General features: G+C 45.7%; 1 protein-coding gene across 5 annotated transcripts in view; it reads right to left on the reverse strand.

Moving 5' to 3' along the window:
* The window catches only part of EXOC3L4 (exocyst complex component 3 like 4), a 486275-nt gene that overhangs the window by 196732 nt on the left and 264737 nt on the right, over positions 1-24806 (reverse strand). For 3 of the 5 annotated variants that reach the window (XM_085626315.1, XM_085626318.1, XM_085626314.1), the window contains one exon: positions 7390-7485. The exons of the other annotated variants lie outside the window; for them this stretch is intronic. In XM_085626315.1, coding sequence (XP_085482441.1) covers positions 7390-7485 — 96 coding nt within the window. The remainder of the gene's footprint in view (positions 1-7389; positions 7486-24806) is intronic. 5 annotated transcript variants of the gene reach the window in all.

Here is a 24806-nt window from a genome sequence, read left to right on the forward strand (position 1 = left end):
ATTTATCGCTGTGGTGCATCCGAAGAATTGGAGCAGCGCCTGCCGTGTGGTTTAAAGATAGCCACAGCCTAAGTCCTGAGCATCGTGTCTCCGACATCCGAAACAACCGCTCCGACTCCAACACAGGCCTTTCTGTGTGGCTGAAGAAATCGACACATCACCTGCTTTGCAACAGGAAAATTGCCGCAGCACCTGTTTTGCTGCCGCCGCATGGACCCAGCGAGTCCTGATTTATGACGCATTGCACCTGTGCGCCAAGTTCTGCATCGACGTTGCCTAGCAGTAAGGAACCGAGGCCGCGTGTCCGGATATCAACGCATCACCTCCCCTCACAGTAAGGAACCGATGCATCTCCTCACCTGACAGTAGGGAACGGACGCAAAACCTCTCCTCTGCTAAAGCAAGGAACTGATGCATCAACTCCCCTGGCAGTAAAGAAACAACACATCACCTCCCCTGGGAGTAAGGAACAGAGGCATTGCTTTGCTTTTCCAGTGCCTCACTTCCTCTGCGACTATTTTCGTCTTTGTTTTTGGCGCAGTGATATAAGTGATGCATCCATAGTTTCCTACGGAGTGAACTGTCATTAGCCGTCTGGACTATGGCAATGCCTTGTTGGCAGAAGTGGGACAAACTAAACTGGCTAAACTGCAAGTAATTCAGAACACAGCAGCATGATTGATCTTGAATTGCCCGGCAGGATCAGCTTCGGCCCCCCTGCTGAGGGAGTTGCATTGGCTAACAATAAAGAACAGATCCTTTTTTAAGATATGCTGTCTTACATATAACGCATTGAATGAAAGAGGCCCTCTCTATCTGCGTAAAAAGCTATTAAAGTATTCTCCAGGTAGGAAACTTAGATCCAGCACTCTAGATCTTCTTCAGGTCCCCAGAATTCGTCTTACCCGCACCGGAGGTAGAGCTTTTTCATATTTAGCTCCAAGCTATTGGAATAAGCTCCCTATAGCTGTATGTAAAATTCCATCGCTAACCATCTTCAGGAAACAGCTGAAAGCTTTTTTGTTCCAAACAGGACATTTCTTTTGAGATTCAGACTCTTCTAGCCTCAGTACATTCTCCTAGTTAGCGCCTAGATGCCCAATGGTGAGTTGTGCGCTCTATAAAAACCATTTAACATAACAGAACTATTTTGAACCTTTTAAAAGTGATATCTCGACTTGTGTATGTAAATTTTTGCCATTTTGCTCTTGTTTTATTCAGATAAAGATTGGTTACTTCTCTAAACTGGCGTGGTGTTCATTTGTAGCGTTTTCATTGTGTTACTGTGTGTGGTTGTACAAAGGCTTTACACATTGCCTCTGAGATAAGCCTGACTGCTCATGCCAAGCTACAAAAGGGTGAGCAGGGGTGAGCAGGGGTTATCTTGAGTGTGTAACTCCCTTACCCCGACTAGAATAAGGGTCCCTACTTGGACAGGGTGCAAGCCACTGCAGACTAGAGACCCCCATTTCTAACAAGTTGAAAAAAAAAAGCCATTTGTTCTACGTTTTCAGATGTGACTTCTACTAACTATAGCAGATTTTCGAAAGCAACATACTGTTACGTCTGCTCGACACTTCTGGTTGCGGGGATATATATGGGATTTGTAGGTTCGCCAAGAACTCATGGTAGTCTGAGGCAATAACTGAGCTACACCTTACAATGGTTCTTCATCATGTACCTGGTATACAGCAATTCATTTGGTAAAATACAAATAGTGAAAAATAGGTATCAAGGAAACCTTTGTATTTTTTAAATGTGCACAAGACATGGAGTTCAGATGCAGTGGTTATTTGCACATCTCTGAACTTCTGGGCACCTATACTAGCATGTGAATTAGAGGGCGTTTCTCAAAATGACTACTACTTTCTTACACACTGTCTTTACATTTGTTAGGCGCAAAGGAAGAGAAAGACAATTGGTACTATTATGTGTTCTCCTAAGTCTCCCAATAAAAATGGTACCTCACTTGTGTGGGTAGGCCTAGAGTACGTGACTGAAAATGGCTTAAAACCCAGCATGGGCACATCACATGTTTCCACTGAAAACTGGCGCTTTTTTGCAAAGTGCCTAGCTGTAGATTTTGGGCCGTAGCTCAGTCGACACCTAGGGAAACCTACTAAACCTATACATTTTTTAAAGTTTGACACCCAGGGAAATCCAGGATGGAGTGATTTGTGTGGCTGTCTCCAGGTGCTGTTACCCAGAATCCCTTTCAAACCTCAAAAGTTGTCTAAATAAAACACATTTTCCTCACATTTCTGTGATGGAAAATTTCGGAATCTTCAGGGAGCCACAAACTTCCATCCACCCAGCATTTCACCAAGTCTCCCGATAAAAATGGTACCTTATTTGTGTGGGTAGGCCTAGTGCCTGCAGCAGGAAATGGCTAAAGACATCAGAATTAACTAGCACAAAACTACCTGGTTTTGCAAGGGGGTAACCTGTGTTTTTAGTCCAGGGCTCAGCCGTCATCCAGGAAAACCTACCAAATCCTGACATTTCTGAAAACTAGTCACCCGAGGGAGTCTAAAGAGGTGTAGCTTGCATGGATCCACCAACGTTTTCTTACTCAGAATGCCCTGCAAACCTAAAATTTAGCTAAAAATCATGTTTTCCTCACACCTGCTGGGGCTCAACAGAGAATCGTAACGCCTTCAGTAAAGCTCTAATGTCTGATGAGGGGCATGCTATTGATACCTCCCCCTTGACTGCTTCAGGGCCCTCAGCTAATAGGGAAAAAACAACATAATCAGCCTTCGAAACCCTTGTTCAATATTGGATCTACCCCATCCAAAATGCCCCCTTTACCAACAGGGTTGGATGTCATAACGACTTTCTTGACATATTTTATACTGAAATTGCCTTGGTGGTGTATATTATTACCAGGGAGCATGAGGCTTTTACCCCCATGACCCATAATACCTCATCCACAATCTTAAATGTGCTCCCTGAAACTTGCCCCTATATTGCTATACTGGCTAATGTCATAATTGTATCGCCCAATGCTGTTGATTCTACTATCCAGTCGAAGAATAAGGTAGCTCATCGACTGGCCAAACACTATAGTGTGGAAGGGAGTTCTTAACACTAAAGTAGGGGCCAGAATTACAAATACTAATCCCTTCTTAGCTTATCAGTGTGGTTTGTAACTTGATTCATGAGGGGAAAATCTTTATAATTATTTAGTGAAATATGACTTGTGCAATTGCAAGAGGTCATTGGAGAGGTAAACAGTCAGAGTCTAACTTTTATTGCAAGGAGATGTGGCACAATTATAGATTACTTTTTTGTATCCCAGACCAGTGGAAGCTCATCCAGGATGGGGGTACATGGGGGCTTGAATACAGTGACCACAACCCTCTTGAAGCCATCCTGGTTACTCCTGATGGAACCTCTAGTCAATTAAACCATGATAAAAGAAAGTGTCCTTAATATAACTATCAATGATAAGGGACTAAGGCTAAACTGGCATTCAGATGAACTCTCGCAATTACTATCTAAACTGATCAGAGAGAACCCAACACTTATCAGCTCGTGTCTATCACTGAATACCTGCCCTGCTGTAGTTATTTTTAAACTTTTGTTAATTTGGGTAGATTTATTAGGAATACTCTCCTGAGACCATGTAGTACTATTAAGACAAACTATCCTCGTTGGTTTGAAGCAGCATTTTCTAGTCCAACAGAAGTTTAAGGAAGGCATTAAGTAGAAGACTAAGGAATTGAAAGGACATTTCAAGCAGTAGAGCTGTCTATAAATGTATTTATAAAAAGATAAAAGTTGATTTAAGGGAATCAACATGTGAAAGATTGGTCACCTCTTGTAACCTTCAAGACATTAAGTCATTTTAGAAGGTTGTAAATTCATATCAGTTTAGTAATGCTCAAACATCAACATTGGAACTGCATATTACGGCTGACTAGTGGATATCCCAATTTGAGAAGAGCTATTGCTCCCGGATGTAGAGGAGCAGACTAACAGATACCCTACTTAGCAAATACCAATGAAATAGTGAGCACTTTTTTGGAAAGCCCATCAGGTAAAGCTCCAGGATCAAATGGGGTTGCAACAAACCTATATAAATCTAATGTAAATTTTTGGGCCCCAGTAATTACAAATGCTTTAAATTCAATCTGTAGGACTGCACTTACCAACTTTTGCCATTCTGCTTTTATTGTCCTGTTTTTTAAAAAGGGTAGCCACAATACTTAAAATGATTTTGTTGCTGGACCTTATGGTTAAGATAGTGAGTCAAATTGTACTGGAAAGAATTCAATCATGGACGACCAAATGTGAGATCTTTACGAAGTTCAGTTCGGTTTTGAGGAAGGTTTAGGGTCAACAGAAAAATGTCTCAACTTTCGCTTAGTAGTGAGCAAGTACACAATAGCTAAGAAAAGTGCCATGTATTTAGCCCTTAATGGAGAGCTACATGTATTTAGCGTTCATGGACTTCAGTAGTGCATTCAACTGGGTGTACCAGTCTAAATTTTGAGAACTATTAATTAGCATGGGCTTAGACCAAACTTTCATCAATTGTCTTCAGGTATAATATACTGAGGTTTTAGCTTCAGCTATGGTGATTTGGGGGAATGTACCAAATCCTTTAAATTGGTTCGGGTAATTATGAGGGATGGGTTTTAGCTCCTATTCTATTCTTATTGTACATTGTAAAACTCATTTTTGATAGAACAAGGACATGGCTTGCCACTGGTTAAATCTAAACCCTTACCAGCACTTTCACTTGCAGATGATGCAGTACTTATGTCCTATACTTCCAATGGGCTTAAACGTATCATTGACAAAGTTGTAATGTTTATGATAAAGTAGACTTGGAGACCAATCTGTCTAAAACTTTTTATAAGGCATATGGCCTGAAGTATTTGAAAACTACAGCTATCTATAGTAAATGAAGAGCGATTAGGAACGTTTGGCAGTTCTCATATTAGGATGTAACATATGATTCATTAATATCTAGATCCCCTGCCTCTCCCTTAAGTGTCAAAGATTTGGTCAGTCAGTAGGTTATGTATTTATTATGCTTCAAACTTAGGCAGTAAGCTAATACCCCCACTTCTGGCAATATACAGAAGAAAATGTCTACCATCCTTAACTTATGGATCTAGCATTTGGGGCCACAGTCATGTGACTAATCTCCAAGTCGAAGAAAATTGAGTTTGCAGGTGTCTTTTAGCTTTGCCACATAATAACCCACATTTATTTATCCACAGATAACTGAGACTTAGCTATGCAGAGGTTTTCATTAAATTAGCCCCCTTGCATCTATGGACATCTCTCTGGAACAATAAATATGTGAATTTAAACACACAAAGTATTGGGGATTGCTTAACATATAACTATGGCCTTAAAATCCCATGGCTATGATACATTAAATATGTAGTGGAACAGCTAGGCAGACCAGATCTATTCAATAAACCCTATTTAATTTCCTCAAAGGATAAATCCTGGGTAATGCTCACATGAGTGTAGGTGCTACCTAAGAGAGGAGAAGAAGTTAAAGAAACCCTCATTGAGACAATATGCCAGCCTGCGCACCATTATGGACCTGGAACCATATATAACTTTGAATATTCATCCCTTGGAAAGAACTATTTTAACTAGATTGAAATTGGATACCATTTGCAGTTCTTTTTTGTTGCATAAACTAAGACCCAGGCTTGGCTCTACAAGGTTTGTTTTCACACCCACAGGCATCACAAGTGAACTTAGTTCAATGCTCCAGCAAGTGAATGTGAAAGCCAGCTGGTTGTATATTTGCACAACCCATCCCAATACATTGTTGCAGTGGTGTCTGTGCTTTTAGGTTGCTTACAGTCCATAAACCAGTCCATAAACAAAGACGCCAATGTCATTCTCTACAATATCACACGTAATAACTGAATTAAGAGTAGGGCAATTTTACTAAAAAGTGTCTATTTCAACACTTTCATCCTGTTGCTTAGCACATCTAAAATAACCACACACAATATTATTAAACCAGACAGCACAAATGCACATTGAGAACAACAAGAATAAAATGAAAATTTCTACCACAGTTAAAATGTCATCTAGAAACCTAACATCCTAAAACGTACTTCTATGTGCTATACTAGGAGATCAAGGAGTAGGGTAAATTGCATCTACAGTTTCCTGGGGAGAATCAATGCACTGTATACCTGTTTACAGCAAAACATTGGAGTTATCAGTAGTAGGAAGCAAGTGTTCCCTCAAGAGGAGAATATACATCCACTGTGGCTTCCCTCCTCCTGAACCTGGCTCGGTATCAGCTTTCAATGCAGAACGGAATCCCACAGTATCACAGCAGTCTGAAGATCTTCTGCCAGTATCTTGTTTGATTATCTGGGGTGAAGGACCTCTCTTGACAAGTGATCAATTGGCGAGCCTTTTATACTATATCATATCTGAGATTGGAATTTCTGACATAACCTTAGAAATGTCTTACATAACCTTGTGCATCAATATGCTAATCCTGGACACATTTATATAAACAAGTAAAGTAAAAACAGGTAAATTTAGACTACACTATTTATGTTATTATTATTATCTGACATTGAAATACAGATAACAAGGAACAAGTCCCAGAATAATGTTGCATCATGTGATCTAGTGAGATCATTGTCTGTGCATTAAATGTCTAATCGATATAATTGTCTTAATGACTTGACACTTTCATACATTCTTAGAATAATAAGGAGAGATGAGATCTGTGTCAAAGGCAGACATGTCAATGATTCTGCAAAAATAGAGAAAATGGTGTCTCAGCCTGCTCAAGATAGAGTTGGGCCTTAGGGACTTTACGTCAGTTTATTTTCCTCCAGGACAGAACGATATTGTCTCAATTAGTATTTGCCTTTGCCATGAAATTTCCTCTCAAATCTTGATAACTTTACTTTCTTTTATAGGTTTTATCAACAGTTCATGTGTTGTTTTTTAATTCGTGTCTGCATACATTTGTTAAATGTAGACCAGTCATTTATTCTTTACAATTATTATCTAGTTAGATCATTAGTTCATCAGAGGGTAATTATTTAAAAGCCACAGTTTGCCCTTGTAGGACAAGTGCTCCTTCAATTGTATGTACACAATTGTATTATTTTTATACTGAGCTGTTTTATATGAAATGTGTGTAACATGTGCATTCATGATTATAATTATAATCAAATAAAGACAATTGGTTGATTAACTGATTGATTTATTGATTGATGGCCATGTGGGTTGAGTGTGAGGTTGCAACACCTTTTACACATCTTTTTCATTAATTAAATTAATGGGTTTGTATTGATGTTTAACAAAACTTTTAAACTATGTTTGCTGAACTTCAAGCAGAATTGCTGACCTTCACTATAGTTTAGAGAGTTGAGTTACCTGATTCCACAGAATCCATTTATGTAGGTTACAAAATATTTCATGAATAGAGGGGATGATTTAGTCTGGTCCCAGCATATAAATTCCTCTGCCAACCTACATCATGAACAAAAGAAATTAGGTACTTTCATGATTATACACAACAATGTAAATTTAAGCATACATGCTGCATTACGACCTAAAAATGGTGTCTATACTAGGCCTGGGCTAAATTTCCGTTCCGCTCGCGGAAATTGCGATAATTTGACATTTTCGCGTTCCGCAGAGAGCGCGAAAATGTCAAAATTTCCGCATTCCGCAGCTTAGCGATAATTTGTTTCTTGCTCGCGCAGTAAAATAATACATTCTCGCGCGCGCGCGATCGCCTTACCTGAATCCCCGCGTTCGCCGACAAGTTTTCCCGATCCGGTCGCGTTCTCCACGAGTTGTTGGATTGTTGGTAGCCATTTGCGCTGTCTCGCGACAGTTCGCGCCCGCAGTAACGTCATGCGTCGCGCAATCACGTCTTTCTTCTCGCGATCATGCACCACGAGAAGAGTGAAAACAAGATGGCCGTGCCCGCGAGCAACCGCATGGGTAAGTTGGCGAGCCGCGACCACGCAGAAAATACCGCAAACAGGCGGGAAAAAAACTTCCGCATCTTCGCGATATTTCCGCGTGTTTGCGGAGATTTGTAACATTTTCGCGATAATTTGCGAAAGTCACTTTCGCAAATTCCACCCACCCCTAGTCTATACAACTAAATCTACCACATCACAATTTTCAAGTCTCTGCTTGTCTTGTTCACATTAATGTGTCCCAGTAGGTGTGGCAGTCAATGTGCCAATTAGTGGAGTGCAGGAGAGATTACAACCCTCAAGCTATTAGAGGTGGTAATTCCTTGGACTAGCCCTCAAACAACAAAACAAAGCTGTTGAGATAGGGAATACTTGTTTACAAATGGCATTCACATTACGTAATTGCCATAATCAACTTTCTTTATTCAATTTTCCGATGAAACCATAAAAGATATCCCAATTTCATGACAGTAAAATACATCAGTAAAATCACCAATTAGCCAAATATTTTCCATAAAATATCAAATTATACTCACAAAAAAAATCTACAGTCCATCATAGCGGATTCTTCGAGTTCCTCAACTTAACAGCGCTAGCTAAAAAACATGCCACATGGTAGCAGGTCAGTTGATCTAAAAGTGTTTGTAAGTGCAACAAGGTGGGTTTAACCTGAGTAAAGTACTTCTCTTTTAACAATGGAATCATAATTTTTTATGCAAATTCACATAAAAACGACAAAACATTAAAAAGTGCATAGTGTCCTGTTTCAAAAACAGATCACAATTACAAGGTTCCAGAGAACAATCCTCAGGGGCTGCAAACAAATGATGTATCGCATTAAGTCGAAGGGCTTTGTTATGAGTCTGGGAGTCCACGAACCGCCAGACTCATAGGGGGGCAGAGGTGGCGGTCCTCTGACTGCCCTATTACGACCAGGGCAGTCGGGCCACCCTGGGTCCAATGCCAGGGATAAGAGATCCCTGACGGTGGCACAGCAGTTTTGAGGCCACAATACGCTTGGTGGCCCGCGGCAGCCCCTCCAAGCATATTACGAGTTTCCTCACTGCCACACTTATCATGGCAGTGCGACCGACATGAAAAGTGTGGTGGTGAGGAAACAAAGGGTGCCTCACGGCATGTGGATGCACACAAGGGAAACAACATGTGCCCTCCCGTGTGCATGCACACCAGTGCCTGCATGGCATAGACTGCAGCAGTCCATGCCGTGCATGTACTGCCTTTGACATTCCCATTGCAGTGCCTATTTCATAGGTACCGCTCTGGGAATACCAAAGAACCACCCGCCAGACAGATGAAGACCCCTAATCTGGCAGGAGGTTCAAACATGGGTTTGGCGGTGCAGGAGTGGGCGGTCCTGCTCCCCCACCACCAAACTCATAATAAGACCCTAAATCTAGTCAATAAAAAAACAATGATGAGAATACAGTCCTAGTTTTGAGTGAGGTTTAAGAGTTTGCGAGGTTAACAACATAACATGAGATCTAAGTGATGGATTAGCCAACCCCAAACTTTTCCTTATGGACTTGAGTAAATGCATGAAAGCGTTCTTTGTCCAAAGGAAGTCTGTCTTCACAAGCTTATCTGGCTTATTGAAAATTTCTGGTCACGGAAATTCAGTAAAAGATCTCTTGACAAAACAGAACCAGGGAATTCTGTTAGATCCATTCAAAGCAATACAGTCTCTTATTATCAAGCGTTTTAACTCATCTTCTGGCTTAAACCTAACCCAGATCCACTGTAATAAGGGACGCATTTCACAATATCAGTAAGGCAACCAACACCCAACTCTTAGAGGCAGAACTGTTCGAAAGCAATAACAATTCTTTCACAAATTGTTTTTCCACTTTTTGAAGGAGAGAAACACCAGCGTGCTCCCAGATATAGATTCCATAAGTAGCAACAGAGACACATTTTGTCTCATAAATCTTTTAAAATAGCTGGTAAGGGACTATTGCCGAGTCTGGCACCAAATCTAGACTAGAAGATATTGATCTCATAAAAATCATTGATCTAGAAGACCAAATCAAATAACAATCCTAGATATGGATCTGAGTTAACCTTCCTAATAATATTATCATGCACAAAAAAATCGACATTTGGTGCATCTATGGCCTAACACCATTACATGTGATTTTTTAAAATTTGTGCCTAAATCCAAAGAACAAGCCACAAATGAATTAAAAAAAAAATGTTAAAGAGCCAATGACGTTCTGGCTATTAAGAATGTATTGTCTGCATACAATAGTGCAGGAATTGGGCACCGTCTGACATAGGGCACATCATAGTTACCCTCCATAAAGAATACTTTCTAATTGATTGATATAGAGAGTAAAGAAAGGAATCAAGAATGCATCTTCGAGTCGAGCCTTGCCTCACCACCATGGGCAAGGAATAGGGGTGGGCAGAATTTGCGGAATTAACCTTCGCAAATTATCGCGAGAATGTTTAAAATTATCGCAAACAAGCAGAAATATCGCGAAAATGCGGAAGTTTTTTTCCGGCATGTTCGCGAGATTTTCTGCATGGTTGCGGGTCGCCAACTTACCCATGTGGTTGCTTGCGGGCGCGGCCATCTTGTTTTGAGTTGTTCTCGCGGTGCATGATCGCGAGAAGAAAGACGTGATCGCGCGACGCATGACGTCACTGCGGGCGCGAACTGTCGCGAGACAGCGCAAATGGCTAAAAACAATACAACATCTCATGGAGAACGCGACCGGATCAAGAAAACTTGTCGGCGAACGCAGGGATTCAGGTAAGGCGATCGCGCGCGCGCAAGAATGTATCATTTTACAGCGCGAGCAAGAAACAAATTATCGCCAAGCTGCGGAAACCGGAATTTTTGACATTTTCGCGCTCTCCGCGGAACGCAAAAATGTCAAATTATCGCAATTTCCGCGAACGGAACGAAATTTTTGCCCAGGCCTAGCAAGGAATCGGTTTGTTATGCGCCCGTTCGGCGCGATCAAAGTGGCCCTGCCTCCAGGGCACAACAAGAATTCTGGGCCTTTGAGTCTAGCCTTCCATCCTGTGGGTAAGGAATCAGAGCTTTATGCGCTCATCAGGCACAATCAAAGTTCCCCGCCTCCAGGTCACAACAGGAATTCTGGGCCTTCGAGTCAAGCTTTGCACCCCGCGCCGTGGGTAAGAAATCAGAGTTTTACGCACCAGTCCACCACGATCAAAATGGCCCTACCTCCAGGGCACAATAGGAATTCTGGACCTCTGAGCCTAGCCTGGCATCCCGGGAATCAGTGATTTATATGCCCATCCGGCATGATCAAAGTGGCCCTGCCTCCAGGGCACAACAGGATTCCTGGACTTTCCAGGCCAGCCTTGCGTGCCCACGCACATCTGTGGGAGAAATTTAATTTTACCTGAAATTTTGAAGAAGTTTGCAAATTTTCTGCTTCGTATCAAATGAAAAACAATTTGCAAAAAGGGCAGTCTTATTTGTGGATAAAAAGTCTTGTAAAATGTGTTTGTGGAAGAATTTTCCGAAAACATATTTCTGCCAGAGAATTTTTATCTAAGGTGTATTTTTTAACAGACGTATTTCTAGAAAACTGTTTTTAATTTGTTTAAATATTTTAAAAAACTTTGCAATTTTCCTGTAACTTGAACTTTGAGATACTAATGACATTAACCCCTTCGATGCTCATGACGGAACGGTTCCGTCATGAGCATCGGTTGGGCTGTGCTCATGACGGAACCGCTCCGTCATGAGCACAGCCCCCGGGGGAAGCGCTGGCGCTCCCCCCCTGGGGCATCGATCGTGCCCCCACAGAGGGGGGTGGCAGCGGAAGATCTTCCGCTGCCACCCCCGAGCCCCCCCACGCTTCCCCATGACGTCAGCGCGCACAGCGCGCGCCGGCGTCATCAGGAAGCGCTGGGATGCCTGGAAGCCATTTGTTTCCAGGCGTCCCAGGGAGGAGACGTGAGTTTTGTGCTCGGGTGGGGCCGCGGGAGGGATTTTCAAAGTATTGAGGCATCGGGGGAGAGGAAAGAGTATTTCCTCTCCCCTGATGTCTCAATACAGGGCATTCCTGCTCCACGATCGCGCACAGCGTCGCGATCGTGACACCAGGGATGTGTGTTTCCGTATTTGGGGAGCGACCCCTTGGGCAAGGGTCGCTTCCATTGCCCCCATAATAATTGGAAGTCTTTTCTGCCCCCTCTGGGGGCAGATCGGTTTATTTTTTCGCCGTTTCTGCTCCCAGGGCGGGCAGAAAAGCCCACTGGACACCAGGGATATAAATATTATTGTAGGAAGCGACCCCTTGGGCGACCCCTTGGGCAAGGGTCGCTTCCTTGGGCCCCTAATTTTTTTGAAGACTTTTCTGCCCCCTCTGGGGGTAGATCGGTTTTATTTTTTCGCCGTTTCTGCTCCCAGGGGGGGGCAGAAAAGCCCACTAGACACCAGGGATCTTATTATCATTGTAGGAAGCGACGCCTTGGGCAAGGGTCGCATCCTGGGCCCCCAATTTTTTTTGAAGACTTTTCTGCCCCCTCACTTCCAGGGTGCAATTTTTTATAATATGTATTTGGCTCACCCGCCCCGGGATTGAGTAGCCCCACCTGGCACACAACCCGATTGACCATTTGGGTAGTGACATAGCATGTTAAAATGTTTATTGTTATATTTTTTGTGAATTGCAATTGTAATGTTTTTTTTTTAACTTTTTTGTTCTAGGTGAAGGCTTTTGCTCTTTTCAGTTTGCCGTTTTGTTCTGCTGTTTGATTAGTTTGGTAAGAGACTTTTTTTTGTACAATGTAAATGTGTTTGATTTCTCTCCCTGTTTTTTTTTTTTGCAAATGGTGTAATAATAGCAGTATGTTTGGTTTTTGAGTGTCAAAAACTTTTTGCATTGGTACTCGATGTGTATTTTGTTGTCTTGTGAGTAATTTGTTTTTTTTCTTCTTTCTAGTTGGATATCGTTGGTTTTTGCTGTGTCACTGCAGAGTTGGTTTCTGGTGAGTGCAGCTGTCTCTTGTAATTGAATTGTATAGTTTTTGAGTACATTGATCTTTGTGATAAAGGTACACATTTCTTTACTTACTTGGTTTGCACATTGTTGGTTGTTGTTGACTTGTTTGTGCAGTCTTCTATCTTAGTAAGTATAATGGCTAGCCGCAGGATTACTGCTCAGCAGGTTGTTGGTTTGCTGTTTGAGTCTTCCTCTGATATTGGTTCAGAGACTGACTCTGCATCTGAGGGAGAGCAGGCAGGGGACGATTCTGGCAGTGAGTTGTCTCTCCGTATGGAGTCATCGGATGATGAAGATACTCTTAGTGCGGATGAAGTGCCTGTGTTAGCGGAGGAGACTGATGTGCCGATAGTGCGGCAAGAGGCATCTGGGCTGCAGCCTGGGGCTGCAAGGCTTCCCGTTGGTGTAGTGCGGCAAGAGGCTTCTGGGCTGCAGCCTGCGGCTGCAAGGCTTCCCGTTGGTGTAGTGCGGCAAGAGGCATCTGGGCTGCAGGCTGGGGCTGCAAGGCTTCCCTTTGAAAGTGATGACCTCTGGGTTGCCCCTGGCATGGTGCAGCCGGCATTGCCAGAGTTTACTGGTGTTCCAGGGTCTAGAGTGAATACTGAAAACTTTTTGCCAGTAAATTTTTTTCAGTTGTTTATGGACGATGTGTTTTTTGCAGAGATTGTTGAGCAGACTAATTTGTATGCCGAACAGTTTTTGAGGGACAACTGTGAGAGTCTTAAGCCACACTCTAGAGCTACCCGGTGGACTCCCACAAATGTTGAAGAGATGAAGAAGTTCTTGGGTTTAACTTTTTTGATGGGCTTGCTAAGGAAGCCATCAATGTCTTCATATTGGTCTAGCAGTCCCTTGATGGCAACGCCTATTTTTCCGGCAGTCATGAGTCGTGACAGGTATTTGCTTCTGCTTCGGATGATGCATTTTGTTGATAATGGTTTAGCGTTGCCACGAGATCACCCTGACTGTGACCGTCCTTTTAAGATTAGGCCTGTCCTTGATCACTTTGTTGATCGATTTTCTGAGATTTATGCCCCTGGGAAAGAAATTGCAGTGGATGAGTCTTTGGTGTTGTTCAAGGGCCGCTTGGTTTTTAGGCAATACATTCCTAGTAAGAGGGCACGCTATGGAATAAAGCTGTATATGCTGTGTGACAGTAGGACTGGATATGTCTCTAATTTCAGGGTGTACACCGGTAAGGAATCTAGGTTTAACCTCCCTGGTTGTCCGTCCACTTTTGGAGTGACTGAGAAAAATGTTTGGGAACTTGGAAGAGGATTTTTTAACAAAGGCCACCATTTATATGTAGATAACTTCGACACTGGTGTGCGGTTGTTCAGGGAATTGGCCAAAGTGGACACTCTTGCTTGTGGCACAATCCGCTCTAACCGTAAAGGTTTCCCGAAATAACTTGTTTGTCAAAAGCTTGTGCGGGGACAGTGCAGTGCGTTGCGTTGCCAGGAGCTTCTTGCTGTGAAGTTTACAGACAGGAGAGATGTCTACATGCTGACTACCATCCATGATGAAAGCACTGCACCTGTGACTGTTTGGGGTCAGGTCGCTGAAGCGTGCAAACCTGTGTGCATTTTAGACTATAATAGGCACATGGGTGGTGTTGACAGAGTAGATCAGAGGTTGGAACCTTACACTGCTCTTCGTAAGGCTTACATTTGGTACAAGAAGTTGGCTATCCATCTTTTCCACTTGACAATGTTTAATGCTTTTGTTGTGTTCCAGGATTCTTGCCCTGAGTCAAAGATGACTTTTGCTGAGTTTCAGGAGTCTGTAATAGGCAGCCTTGTTGTAGTGGAACAGGCAAGTGTTCCTAGAGTTGGACTGGTGGAGGATGTTGCTAGATTGAAAGAACGCCACTTTCCAGATCACATTCCTCCCACACCCGCAAAAGATTTTCCCAGTAGGAGATGTAGAGTCTGTTGGCGAAAAGGTTTGCGGAAGGAGAGTCGTATGTACTGCCCCGACTGTCCTTCTCATCCTGCATGTGTCTCTCTGCTTGTTTTAGAGCGTACCACACATGAAAGAATTTTTGGGAGGATTCTTGAGTGGTAAAGTGAACTGCCTGGTCTGTATTCTTTGGATAATTTGATTCTGTTTCAAGGTTGGTGTTAGTGCAATGTATTTAGTTGCTGATTTTCTGTTAGAAGATTTGTATCTATTTGCAATTTGTTTGTGTTTTTATTTTTTTCTAAAAAAGTCCTAAATGTGATGGCGGTGTGTGTAGGCTTGCGCTTGGCTGTTGGTGTGTGTGGACTGGCACTTGGTTGGTGGTGTGCGTGGAATGGTGCTTGGCTGGCGGTGTGCATGGACTGGCGGTGTGCGTGGACTGGTGCGTGGCTGGTGGTGTGCGTGGACTGGAGCTTGGCTGGCAGTGTGCGTGGAATGGTGCTTGGCAGGCGGTGTGCGTGGACTGGTACTTGGCTGGCGGTGTGCGTGGACTGGTGGTGTGTGTGGACTGGTGCTTGGCTGGTGGTGTCCGCGGACTGGAGCTTGGCTGGTGGTGTGCGTGTACTGGAGCGTGGCTGGCGGTGTGCGGGGAATGGTGCTTGGCTGGCGGTGTGCGTGGACTGGTACTTGGCTGGCGGTGTGCGTGGACTGGTGGTGTGTGCGGACTGGTGCTTGGCTGGTGGTGTCCGTGGACTGGCGCTTGGCTAGCGGTGTGCGTGGACTGGTGTTTGGCTAGCGGTGTGTGTGGACTGGTGCTCTGCTGGCTGTGTGTGAGTAGTGACTTTCTGCTGGTCACTACACACACTGCTAGCTGAGTGCCACTCCACGCAATCCATCAGCCTGTGTAGTTGCTGTGTCTGGATTGTGGGCGTGTGAAAGTGATGGGCCCTTGAATGGCGCTGTGTGCTGGTGTGAGTTTTGTTATGTGATGGGCCCGCGGCTGGCGGTGTGAATGGTTTTGTATGTCTCACACGTATGAAAGGTGTATGAATGGCCTGTAAAGAGGTTGGTGCCTTGTCGTGGCTTTACAGCTCACGAGCTGTGAGTCAATGGTTCAGTTTCTCGCCCTTTCAATTATTACCAGTGCATTTCATTTCTGTGAAATCACTTGCTAATACAATTGTATCTACTGAACCATCACTCACCCTCGTGCCAAATCCAACCAGTATGTGTGTGTGCTTGCGGATTAGATGGCTGTGCAGTAATATTTGTCTTTCTGAAGCAGGGTGTACCTTGTCCCTTTTTGGTGAATTTTGTAATGTGTTGCTTTTGTGCCTGGTGGTGCGAATGGTCTTGTTTGTATCACGTATGAAAGGTGTGTGAATGGCCTGTAAAGTGGTTGGTGCCTTGACGTGGCTTAACAGCAAACGAGCAGTGAGTCATTGGTTTGGTTTTTTGTGAATTTAATTATTGACAGTGCATTTCATTTTTGTGAAATCTCTTGTTAATAAAATTTAATACACTGAACCATGACTCGCCCTCGTGCCAAATCCAACCAGTATGTGTGTGTGTTTGAGGAATAGATGGTTGTGCAGGAATCTTTGTCTTTAGTTTCTCTGCCAAGGTACACTTTCCATGCAAGAATAACCCACCAACTGTAGATATTGTCGAAAACCCGTGGGAGTTCATGGTGATGTCTCTCTTGTGAATTCAAAAAATGTTTTTATCTCCAATGTCCTGCAAACCTCAAAATGTCTGCCACATTTTCTTTGCAATATTATTCCAAAATTCTCACGCTGTAGGAACAATAGATAATCTGGTTTTGCAAGGGGGGTCACTTTGGTTTTTGGCCCGGTGCTCGGCGGCCATCTAGGGAAACCTACCAAACCCACACATTTCTGAAAACTAGACACCCGGCGGCTTCCAAGGAAGTATGGCTTGCGTGGATCCCCCAACGTTTCCTTACCCAGAATCCCCTGCAAACCTCAATTTTTGCTGAAAAAATCACTTTTTTCACACATATTGGGGTGGGAAAGTAGTGGCATCACCGGGCTCACACAAATTTACCACCACCCAGCGTTCCCCCAGGTCTCCCGGTAAAAATGGTGCCTCACTTGTGTGGGAGGCCCAAGTACCCACGGCAGGCAAGGGCCCAAAACGTAGTGAGGCGACATCAAAGTGGCCTATCGCAAAACCACCTGGTTTTGCAAGGGGGGTCACTTGGGTTTTTGGCCCGGTGCTCGGCGGCCATCTAGGGAAACCTACCAAACCCACGCATTTCTGAAAACTAGACACCCGGCGGCTTCCAGGGAGGTATGGCTTGCGTGGATCCCCCAACGTTTCCTTACCCAGAATCCCCTGCAAACCTCAATTTTTGCTGAAAAAATCACTTTTTTCACACATTTTGGGGTGGGAAAGTAGTGGCATCACCGGGCTCACACAAATTTACCACCACCCAGCGTTCCCCCAGGTCTCCCGGTATAAATGGTGCCTCACTTGTGTGGGAGGCCCAAGTACCCGCGGCAGGCAAGGGCCCAAAACGTAGTGAGGCGACATCAAAATGGCCTATGGCAAAACCACCTGGTTTTGCAAGGGGGGTCACTTTGGTTTTTGGCCCGGTGCTCGGCGGCCATCTAGGGAAACCTACCAAACCCATGCATTTCTGAAAACTAGACACCCGGCGGCTTCCAGGGAGGTATGGCTTGCATGGATCCCCCAACGTTTCCTTACCCAGAATCCCCTGCAAACCTCAATTTTTGCTGAAAAAATCACTTTTTTCACACATTTTGGGGTGGGAAAGTAGTGGCATCACCGGGCTCACACAAATTTACCACCACCCAGCGTTCCCCCAGGTCTCCCGGTAAAAATGGTGCCTCACTTGTGTGGGAGGCCCAAGTACCCGCGGCAGGCAAGGGCCCAAAACGTAGTGAGGCGACATCAAAATGGCCTATCGCAAAACCACCTGGTTTTGCAAGGGGGGTCACTTTGGTTTTTGGCCCGGTGCTCGGCAGCCATCTAGGGAAACCTACCAAACCCATGCATTTCTGAAAACTAGATACCCGGCGGCTTCCAGGGAGGTATGGCTTGCGTGGATCCCCCAACGTTTCCTTACCCAGAATCCCCTGCAAACCTCAATTTTTGCTGAAAAAATCACTTTTTTCACACATTTTGGGGTGGGAAAGTAGTGGCATCACCGGGCTCACACAAATTTACCACCACCCAGCGTTCCCCCAGGTCTCCCGGTAAAAATGGTGCCTCACTTGTGTGGGAGGCCCAAGTACCCGCGGCAGGCAAGGGCCCAAAAAGTAGTGAGGCGACATCAAAATGGCCTATCGCAAAACCACCTGGTTTTGCAAGGGGGGTCACTTTGATTTTTGGCCCGGTGCTCGGCGGCCATCTAGGGAAACCTACCGAACCCATGCATTTCTGAAAACTAGACACCCGGCGGCTTCCAGGGAGGTATGGCTTGCGTGGATCCCCCAACGTTTCCTTACCCAGAATCCCCTGCAAACCTCAATTTTTGCTGAAAAAATCACTTTTTTCACACATTTTGGGGTGGGAAAGTAGTGGCATCACCGGGCTCACACAAATTTACCACCACCCAGCGTTCCCCCAGGTCTCCCGGTAAAAATGGTGCCTCACTTGTGTGGGAGGCCCAAGTACCCGCGGCAGGCAAGGGCCCAAAACGTAGTGAGGCGACATCAAAATGGCCTATGGCAAAACCACCTGGTTTTGCAAGGGGGGTCACTTTGGTTTTTGGCCCGTGGATCCCCCAACGTTTCCTTACCCAGAATCCCCTGCAAACCTCAATTTTTGCTGAAAAAATCACTTTTTTCACACATTTTGGGGTGGGAAAGTAGTGGCATCACCGGGCTCACACAAATTTACCACCACCCAGCGTTCCCCCAGGTCTCCCGGTATAAATGGTGCCTCACTTGTGTGGGAGGCCCAAGTACCCGCGGCAGGCAAGGGCCCAAAACGTAGTGAGGCGACATCAAAATGGCCTATGGCAAAACCACCTGGTTTTGCAAGGGGGGTCACTTTGGTTTTTGGCCCGGTGCTCGGCGGCCATCTAGGGAAACCTACCAAACCCATGCATTTCTGAAAACTAGACACCCGGCGGCTTCCAGGGAGGTATGGCTTGCATGGATCCCCCAACGTTTCCTTACCCAGAATCCCCTGCAAACCTCAATTTTTGCTGAAAAAATCACTTTTTTCACACATTTTGGGGTGGGAAAGTAGTGGCATCACCGGGCTCACACAAATTTACCACCACCCAGCGTTCCCCCAGGTCTCCCGGTAAAAATGGTGCCTCACTTGTGTGGGAGGCCCAAGTACCCGCGGCAGGCAAGGGCCCAAAAAGTAGTGAGGCGACATCAAAATGGCCTATCGCAAAACCACCTGGTTTTGCAAGGGGGGTCACTTTGGTTTTTGGCCCGGTGCTCGGCGGCCATCTAGGGAAACCTACCAAACCCATGCATTTCTGAAAACTAGACACCCGGCGGCTTCCAGGGTGGTATGGCTTGCGTGGATCCCCCAACGTTTCCTTACCCAGAATCCCCTGCAAACCTCAATTTTTGCTGAAAAAATCACTTTTTTCACTCATTTTGGGGTGGGAAAGTAGTGGCATCACCGGGCTCACACAAATTTACCACCACCCAGCGTTCCCCCAGTTCTCCCGGTAAAAATGGTGCCTCACTTGTGTGGGAGGCCCAAGTGCCCGCGGCAGGCAAGGGCCCAAAAAGTAGTGAGGCGACATCAAAATGGCCTATCGCAAAACCACCTGGTTTTGCAAGGGGGGTCACTTTGGTTTTTGGCCCGGTGCTCGGCGGCCATCTAGGGAAACCTACCAAACCCACGCATTTCTGAAAACTAGACACGCGGCGGCTTCCAGGGAGGTATGGCTTGCGTGGATCCCCCAAAGTTTCCTTACCCAGAATCCCCTGCAAACCTCAATTTTTGCTGAAAAAATCACTTTTTTCACACATTTTGGGGTGGGAAAGTAGTGGCATCACCGGGCTCACACAAATTTACCACCACCCAGCGTTCCCCCAGGTCTCCCGGTAAAAATGGTGCCTCACTTGTGTGGGAGGCCCAAGTACCCGCGGCAGGCAAGGGCCCAAAACGTAGTGAGGCGACATCAAAATGGCCTATCGCAAAACCACCTGGTTTTGCAAGGGGGGTCACTTTGGTTTTTGGCCCGGTGCTCGGCGGCCATCTAGGGAAACCTACCAAACACATGCATTTCTGAAAGCTAGACACCCGGCGGCTTCCAGGGAGGTATGGCTTGCGTGGATCCCCCAACGTTTCCTTACCCAGAATCTCCTGCACACCTCAATTTTTGCTGAAAAAATCACTTTTTTCACACATTTTGGGGTGGGAAGGTAGTGGCATCACCGGGCTCACACAAATTTACCACCACCCAGCGTTCCCCCAGGTCTCCCTTTAAAAATGGTGCCTCACTTGTGTGGGAGGCCCAAGTACCCGCGGCAGGCAAGGGGCCAAAACGTAGTGATGGGACATTTGGGATAGGCAATGTTGATGTCGCCTCACTACGTTTTGGGCCCTTGCCTGCCGCGGGTACTTGGGCCTCCCACACAAGTGAGGCACCATTTTTACCGGGAGACCTGGGGGAACGCTGGGTGGTGGTAAATTTGTGTGAGCCCGGTGATGCCACTACTTTCCCACCCCAAAATGTGTGAAAAAAGTGTTTTTTTCAGCACAAATTGAGGTTTGCAGGGGATTCTGGGTAAGGAAACGTTGGGGGATCCACGCAAGCCATACCTCCCTGGAAGCTGCCGGGTGTCTAGTTTTCAGAAATGCATGGGTTTGGTAGGTTTCCCTAGATGGCCGCCGAGCACCGGGCCAAAAACCAAAGTGACCCCCCTTGCAAAACCAGGTGGTTTTGCGATAGGCCATTTTGATGTCGCGTCACTACGTTTTGGGCCCTTGCCTGCCGCGGGTACTTGGGCCTCCCACACAAGTGAGGCACCATTTTTACCAGGAGACCTGGGGGAACGCTGGGTGGTGGTAAATTTGTGTGAGCCCGGTGATGCCACTACTTTCCCACCCCAAAATGTGTAAAAAAAGTGATTTTTTCAGCAAAAATTGAGGTTTGCAGGGGATTCTGGGTAAGGAAACGTTGGGGGATCCACGCAAGCCATACCTCCCTGGAAGCCGCCGGGTGTCTAGTTTTCAGAAATGCATGGGTTTGGTAGGTTTCCCTAGATGGCCGCCGAGCACCGGGCCAAAAACCAAAGTGACCCCCCTTGCAAAACCAGGTGGTTTTGCGATAGGCCATTTTGATGTCGCCTCACTACGTTTTGGGTCCTTGCCTGCCGCGGGTACTTGGGCCTCCCACACAAGTGAGGCACCATTTTTACCGGGAGACCTGGGGGAACGCTGGGTGGTGGTAAATTTGTGTGAGCCCGGTGATGCCACTACTTTCCCACCCCAAAATGTGTGAAAAAAGTGATTTTTTCAGCAAAAATTGAGGTTTGCAGGGGATTCTGGGTAAGGAAACGTTGGGGGATCCACGCAAGCCATACTTCCTTGGAAGCCGCCGGGTGTCTAGTTTTCAGAAATGTCTGGGTTTGGTAGGTTTCCCTAGGTGCCGGCAGGGCTAGAGTTCAAAAACTACAGCTAGTCACTTAGCCAAAAAAGGGTCATTTTTCACTGCAAAATTGAGGTGTGACCACCTTGCGTTTTGCGCCGTTTCCTGTCGCAGGCACCAGGCCGACCCGCACAAGAGAGGTACCATTTTTCTCGTATGACTTTGGGGAATGCGGGGTGGGTGGAAATTTGTGGATCCACGCAGATTCCAGAACTTTCCATCCCAGAAATGTGGGGAAAATGTGTTTTTTTGTCATTTTTTTACGTTTGCAAGGGATTCTGGGTAACAGACCATGGTGGGAGGCAGTCAAGTCACCCCATCCTGGATTCCCCTGGGTGTCTAGTTTTCAAAAATGTATAGGTTTGCTAGGTTTCCCTAAGGGCTAGGGTTAAAAAACTACAGCTAGTCACTTTGCCAAAAAAGGGTCATTTTTCACTGCAAAATTGAGGTGTGACCACGTTGCGTTTTGCGCCGTTTCCTGTCGCGGGCACTAGGCCGACCCGCACAAGTGAGGTACCATTTTTCTCGTAGGACTTTGGGTAACGCGGGGTGGGTGGAAATTTGTGGATCCACGCAGATTCCAGAACTTTCCATCCCAGAAATGTGGGGATAATGTGTTTTTTTTGTCTTTTTTTTACGTTTGCAAGGGATTCTGGGTAACAGACCATGGTGGGAGGCAGTCAAGTCACCCCATCCTGGATTCCCCTGGGTGTCTAGTTTTCAAAAATGTATAGGTTTGCTAGGTTTCCCTAAGTGCCGACAGGGCTAGGGTTCAAAAACTACAGCTAGTCACTTTGCCAAAAAAGGGTCATTTTTCACTGCAAAATTGAGGTGTGACCACGTTGCATTTTGCGCCGTTTCCTGTCGCGGGCACTAGGCCGACCCACACAAGTGAGGTACCATTTTTCTCGTAGGACTTTGGGGTACGCGGGTGGGTGGAAATTTGTGGATCCACGCAGATTCCAGAACTTTCCATCCCAGAAATGTGGGGAAAATGTGTTTTTTTGTCTTTTTTTACGTTTGCAAGGGATTCTGGGTAACAGACCATGGTGGGAGGCAGTCAAGTCACCCCATCCTGGATTCCCCTGGGTGTCTAGTTTTCAAAAATGTATAGGTTTGCTATGTTTCCCTAAGTGCCGGCAGGGCTAGGGTTCAAAAACTACAGCTAGTCACTTTGCCAAAAAAGGGTCATTTTTCACTGCAAAATTGAGGTGTGACCACGTTGCGTTTTGCGCCGTTTCCTGTCGCGGGCACTAGGCCGACCCGCACAAGTGAGGTATCATTTTTCTCATAGGACTTTGGGGAACGCGGGGTGGGTGGAAATTTGTGGATCCACGCAGATTCCAGAACTTTCCATCCCAGAAATGTGGGGAAAATGTGTTTTTTTGTCATTTTTTTACGTTTGCAAGGGATTCTGGGTAACAGACCATGGTGGGAGGCAGTCAAGTCACCCCATCCTGGATTCCCCTGGGTGTCTAGTTTTCAAAAATGTATAGGTTTGCTAGGTTTCCCTAGGTGCCGGCAGGGCTAGGGTTCAAAAACTACAGCTAGTCACTTTGCCAAAAAACGGGTTATTTTTCACTGCAAAATTGAGGTGTGACCACGTTGCGTTTTGCGCCATTTCCTGTCGCGGGCACTAGGCCGACCCGCACAAGTGAGGTACCATTTTTCTCGTAGGACTTTGGGGAACGCGGGGTGGGTGGAAATTTGTGGATCCACGCAGATTCCAGAACTTTCCATCCCAGAAATGTAGGGAAAATGTGTTTTTTTTGTCATTTTTTTACGTTTGCAAGGGATTCTGGGTAACAGACCATGGTGGGAGGCAGTCAAGTCACCCCATCCTGGATTCCCCTGGGTGTCTAGTTTTCAAAAATGTATAGGTTTGCTAGGTTTCCCTAAGTGCCGGCAGGGCTAGGGTTCAAAAACTACAGCTAGTCACTTTGCCAAAAAAGGGTCATTTTTCACTGCAAAATTGAGGTGTGACCATGTTGCGTTTTGCGCCGTTTCCTGTCGCGGGCACTAGGCTGACCCGCACAAGTGAGGTAACATTTTTCTCGTAGGACTTTGGGGAACGCGGGGTGGGTGGAAATTTGTGGATCCACGCAGATTCCAGAACTTTCCATCCCAGAAATGTGGGGAAAATGTGTTTTTTTTGTCATTTTTTTACGTTTGCAAGGGATTCTGGGTAACAGACCATGGTGGGAGGCAGTCAAGTCACCCCATCCTGGATTCCCCTGGGTGTCTAGTTTTCAAAAATGTATAGGTTTGCTAGGTTTCCCTAGGTGCCGGCAGGGCTAGTGTTCAAAAACTACAGCTAGTCACTTTGCCAAAAAGGGGTCATTTTTCATTGCAAAATTGAGGTGTGACCACGTTGCGTTTTGCGCCGTTTCCTGTCGCGGGCACTAGGCCGACCCGCACAAGTGAGGTACCATTTTTCTCGTAGGACTTTGGGGAACACGGGGTGGGTGGAAATTTGTGGATCCACGCAGATTCCAGAACTTTCCATCCCAGAAATGTGGGGAAAATGTGTTTTTTTTGTCATTTCTTTACGTTTGCAAGGGATTCTGGGTAACAGACCATGGTGGGAGGCAGTCAAGTCACCCCATCCTGGATTCCCCTGGGTGTCTAGTTTTCAAAAATGTATAGGTTTGCTAGGTTTCCATAGGTGCCCGCAGGGCTAGGGTTCAAAAACTATAGCTAGTCACTTTGCCAAAAAAGGGTCATTTTTCACTGCAAAATTGAGGTGTGACCACGTTGCGTTTTGCGCCATTTCCTGTCGCGGGCACTAGGCCGACCCGCACAAGTGAGGTACCATTTTTCTCGTAGGACTTTGGGGAACGCGGGGTGGGTCGAAATTTGTGGATCCACGCAGATTCCAGAACTTTCCATCCCAGAAATGTGGGGGAAATGTGTTTTTTTTGTCATTTGTTTACGTTTGCAAGGGATTCTGGGTAACAGACCATAGTGGGAGGCAGTCAAGTCACCCCATCCTCGATTCCCCTGGGTGTCTACTTTTCAAAAATGTATAGGTTTGCTAAGTTTCCCTAGGTGCCGGCAGGGCTAGGGTTCAAAAACTACAGCTAGTCACTTTGCCAAAAAGGGGTCATTTTTCACTGCAAAATTGAGGTGTGACCACCTTGCATTTTGCGCCGTTTCCTGTCGCGGGCACTAGGCCGACCCGCACAAGTGAGGTACCATTTTTCTCGTAGGACTTTAGGGAACGCGGGGTGGGTGGAAATTTGTGGATCCACGCAGATTCCAGAACTTTCCATCCCAGAAATATGGGGAAAATTTGTTTTTTTTTGTCATTTTTTTACGTTTGCAAGGGATTCTGGGTAA

The sequence above is a fragment of the Triturus cristatus genome, chromosome 9, assembly GCF_964204655.1.
Source record: "Triturus cristatus chromosome 9, aTriCri1.1, whole genome shotgun sequence".
NCBI lineage: Eukaryota > Metazoa > Chordata > Amphibia > Caudata > Salamandridae > Triturus > Triturus cristatus.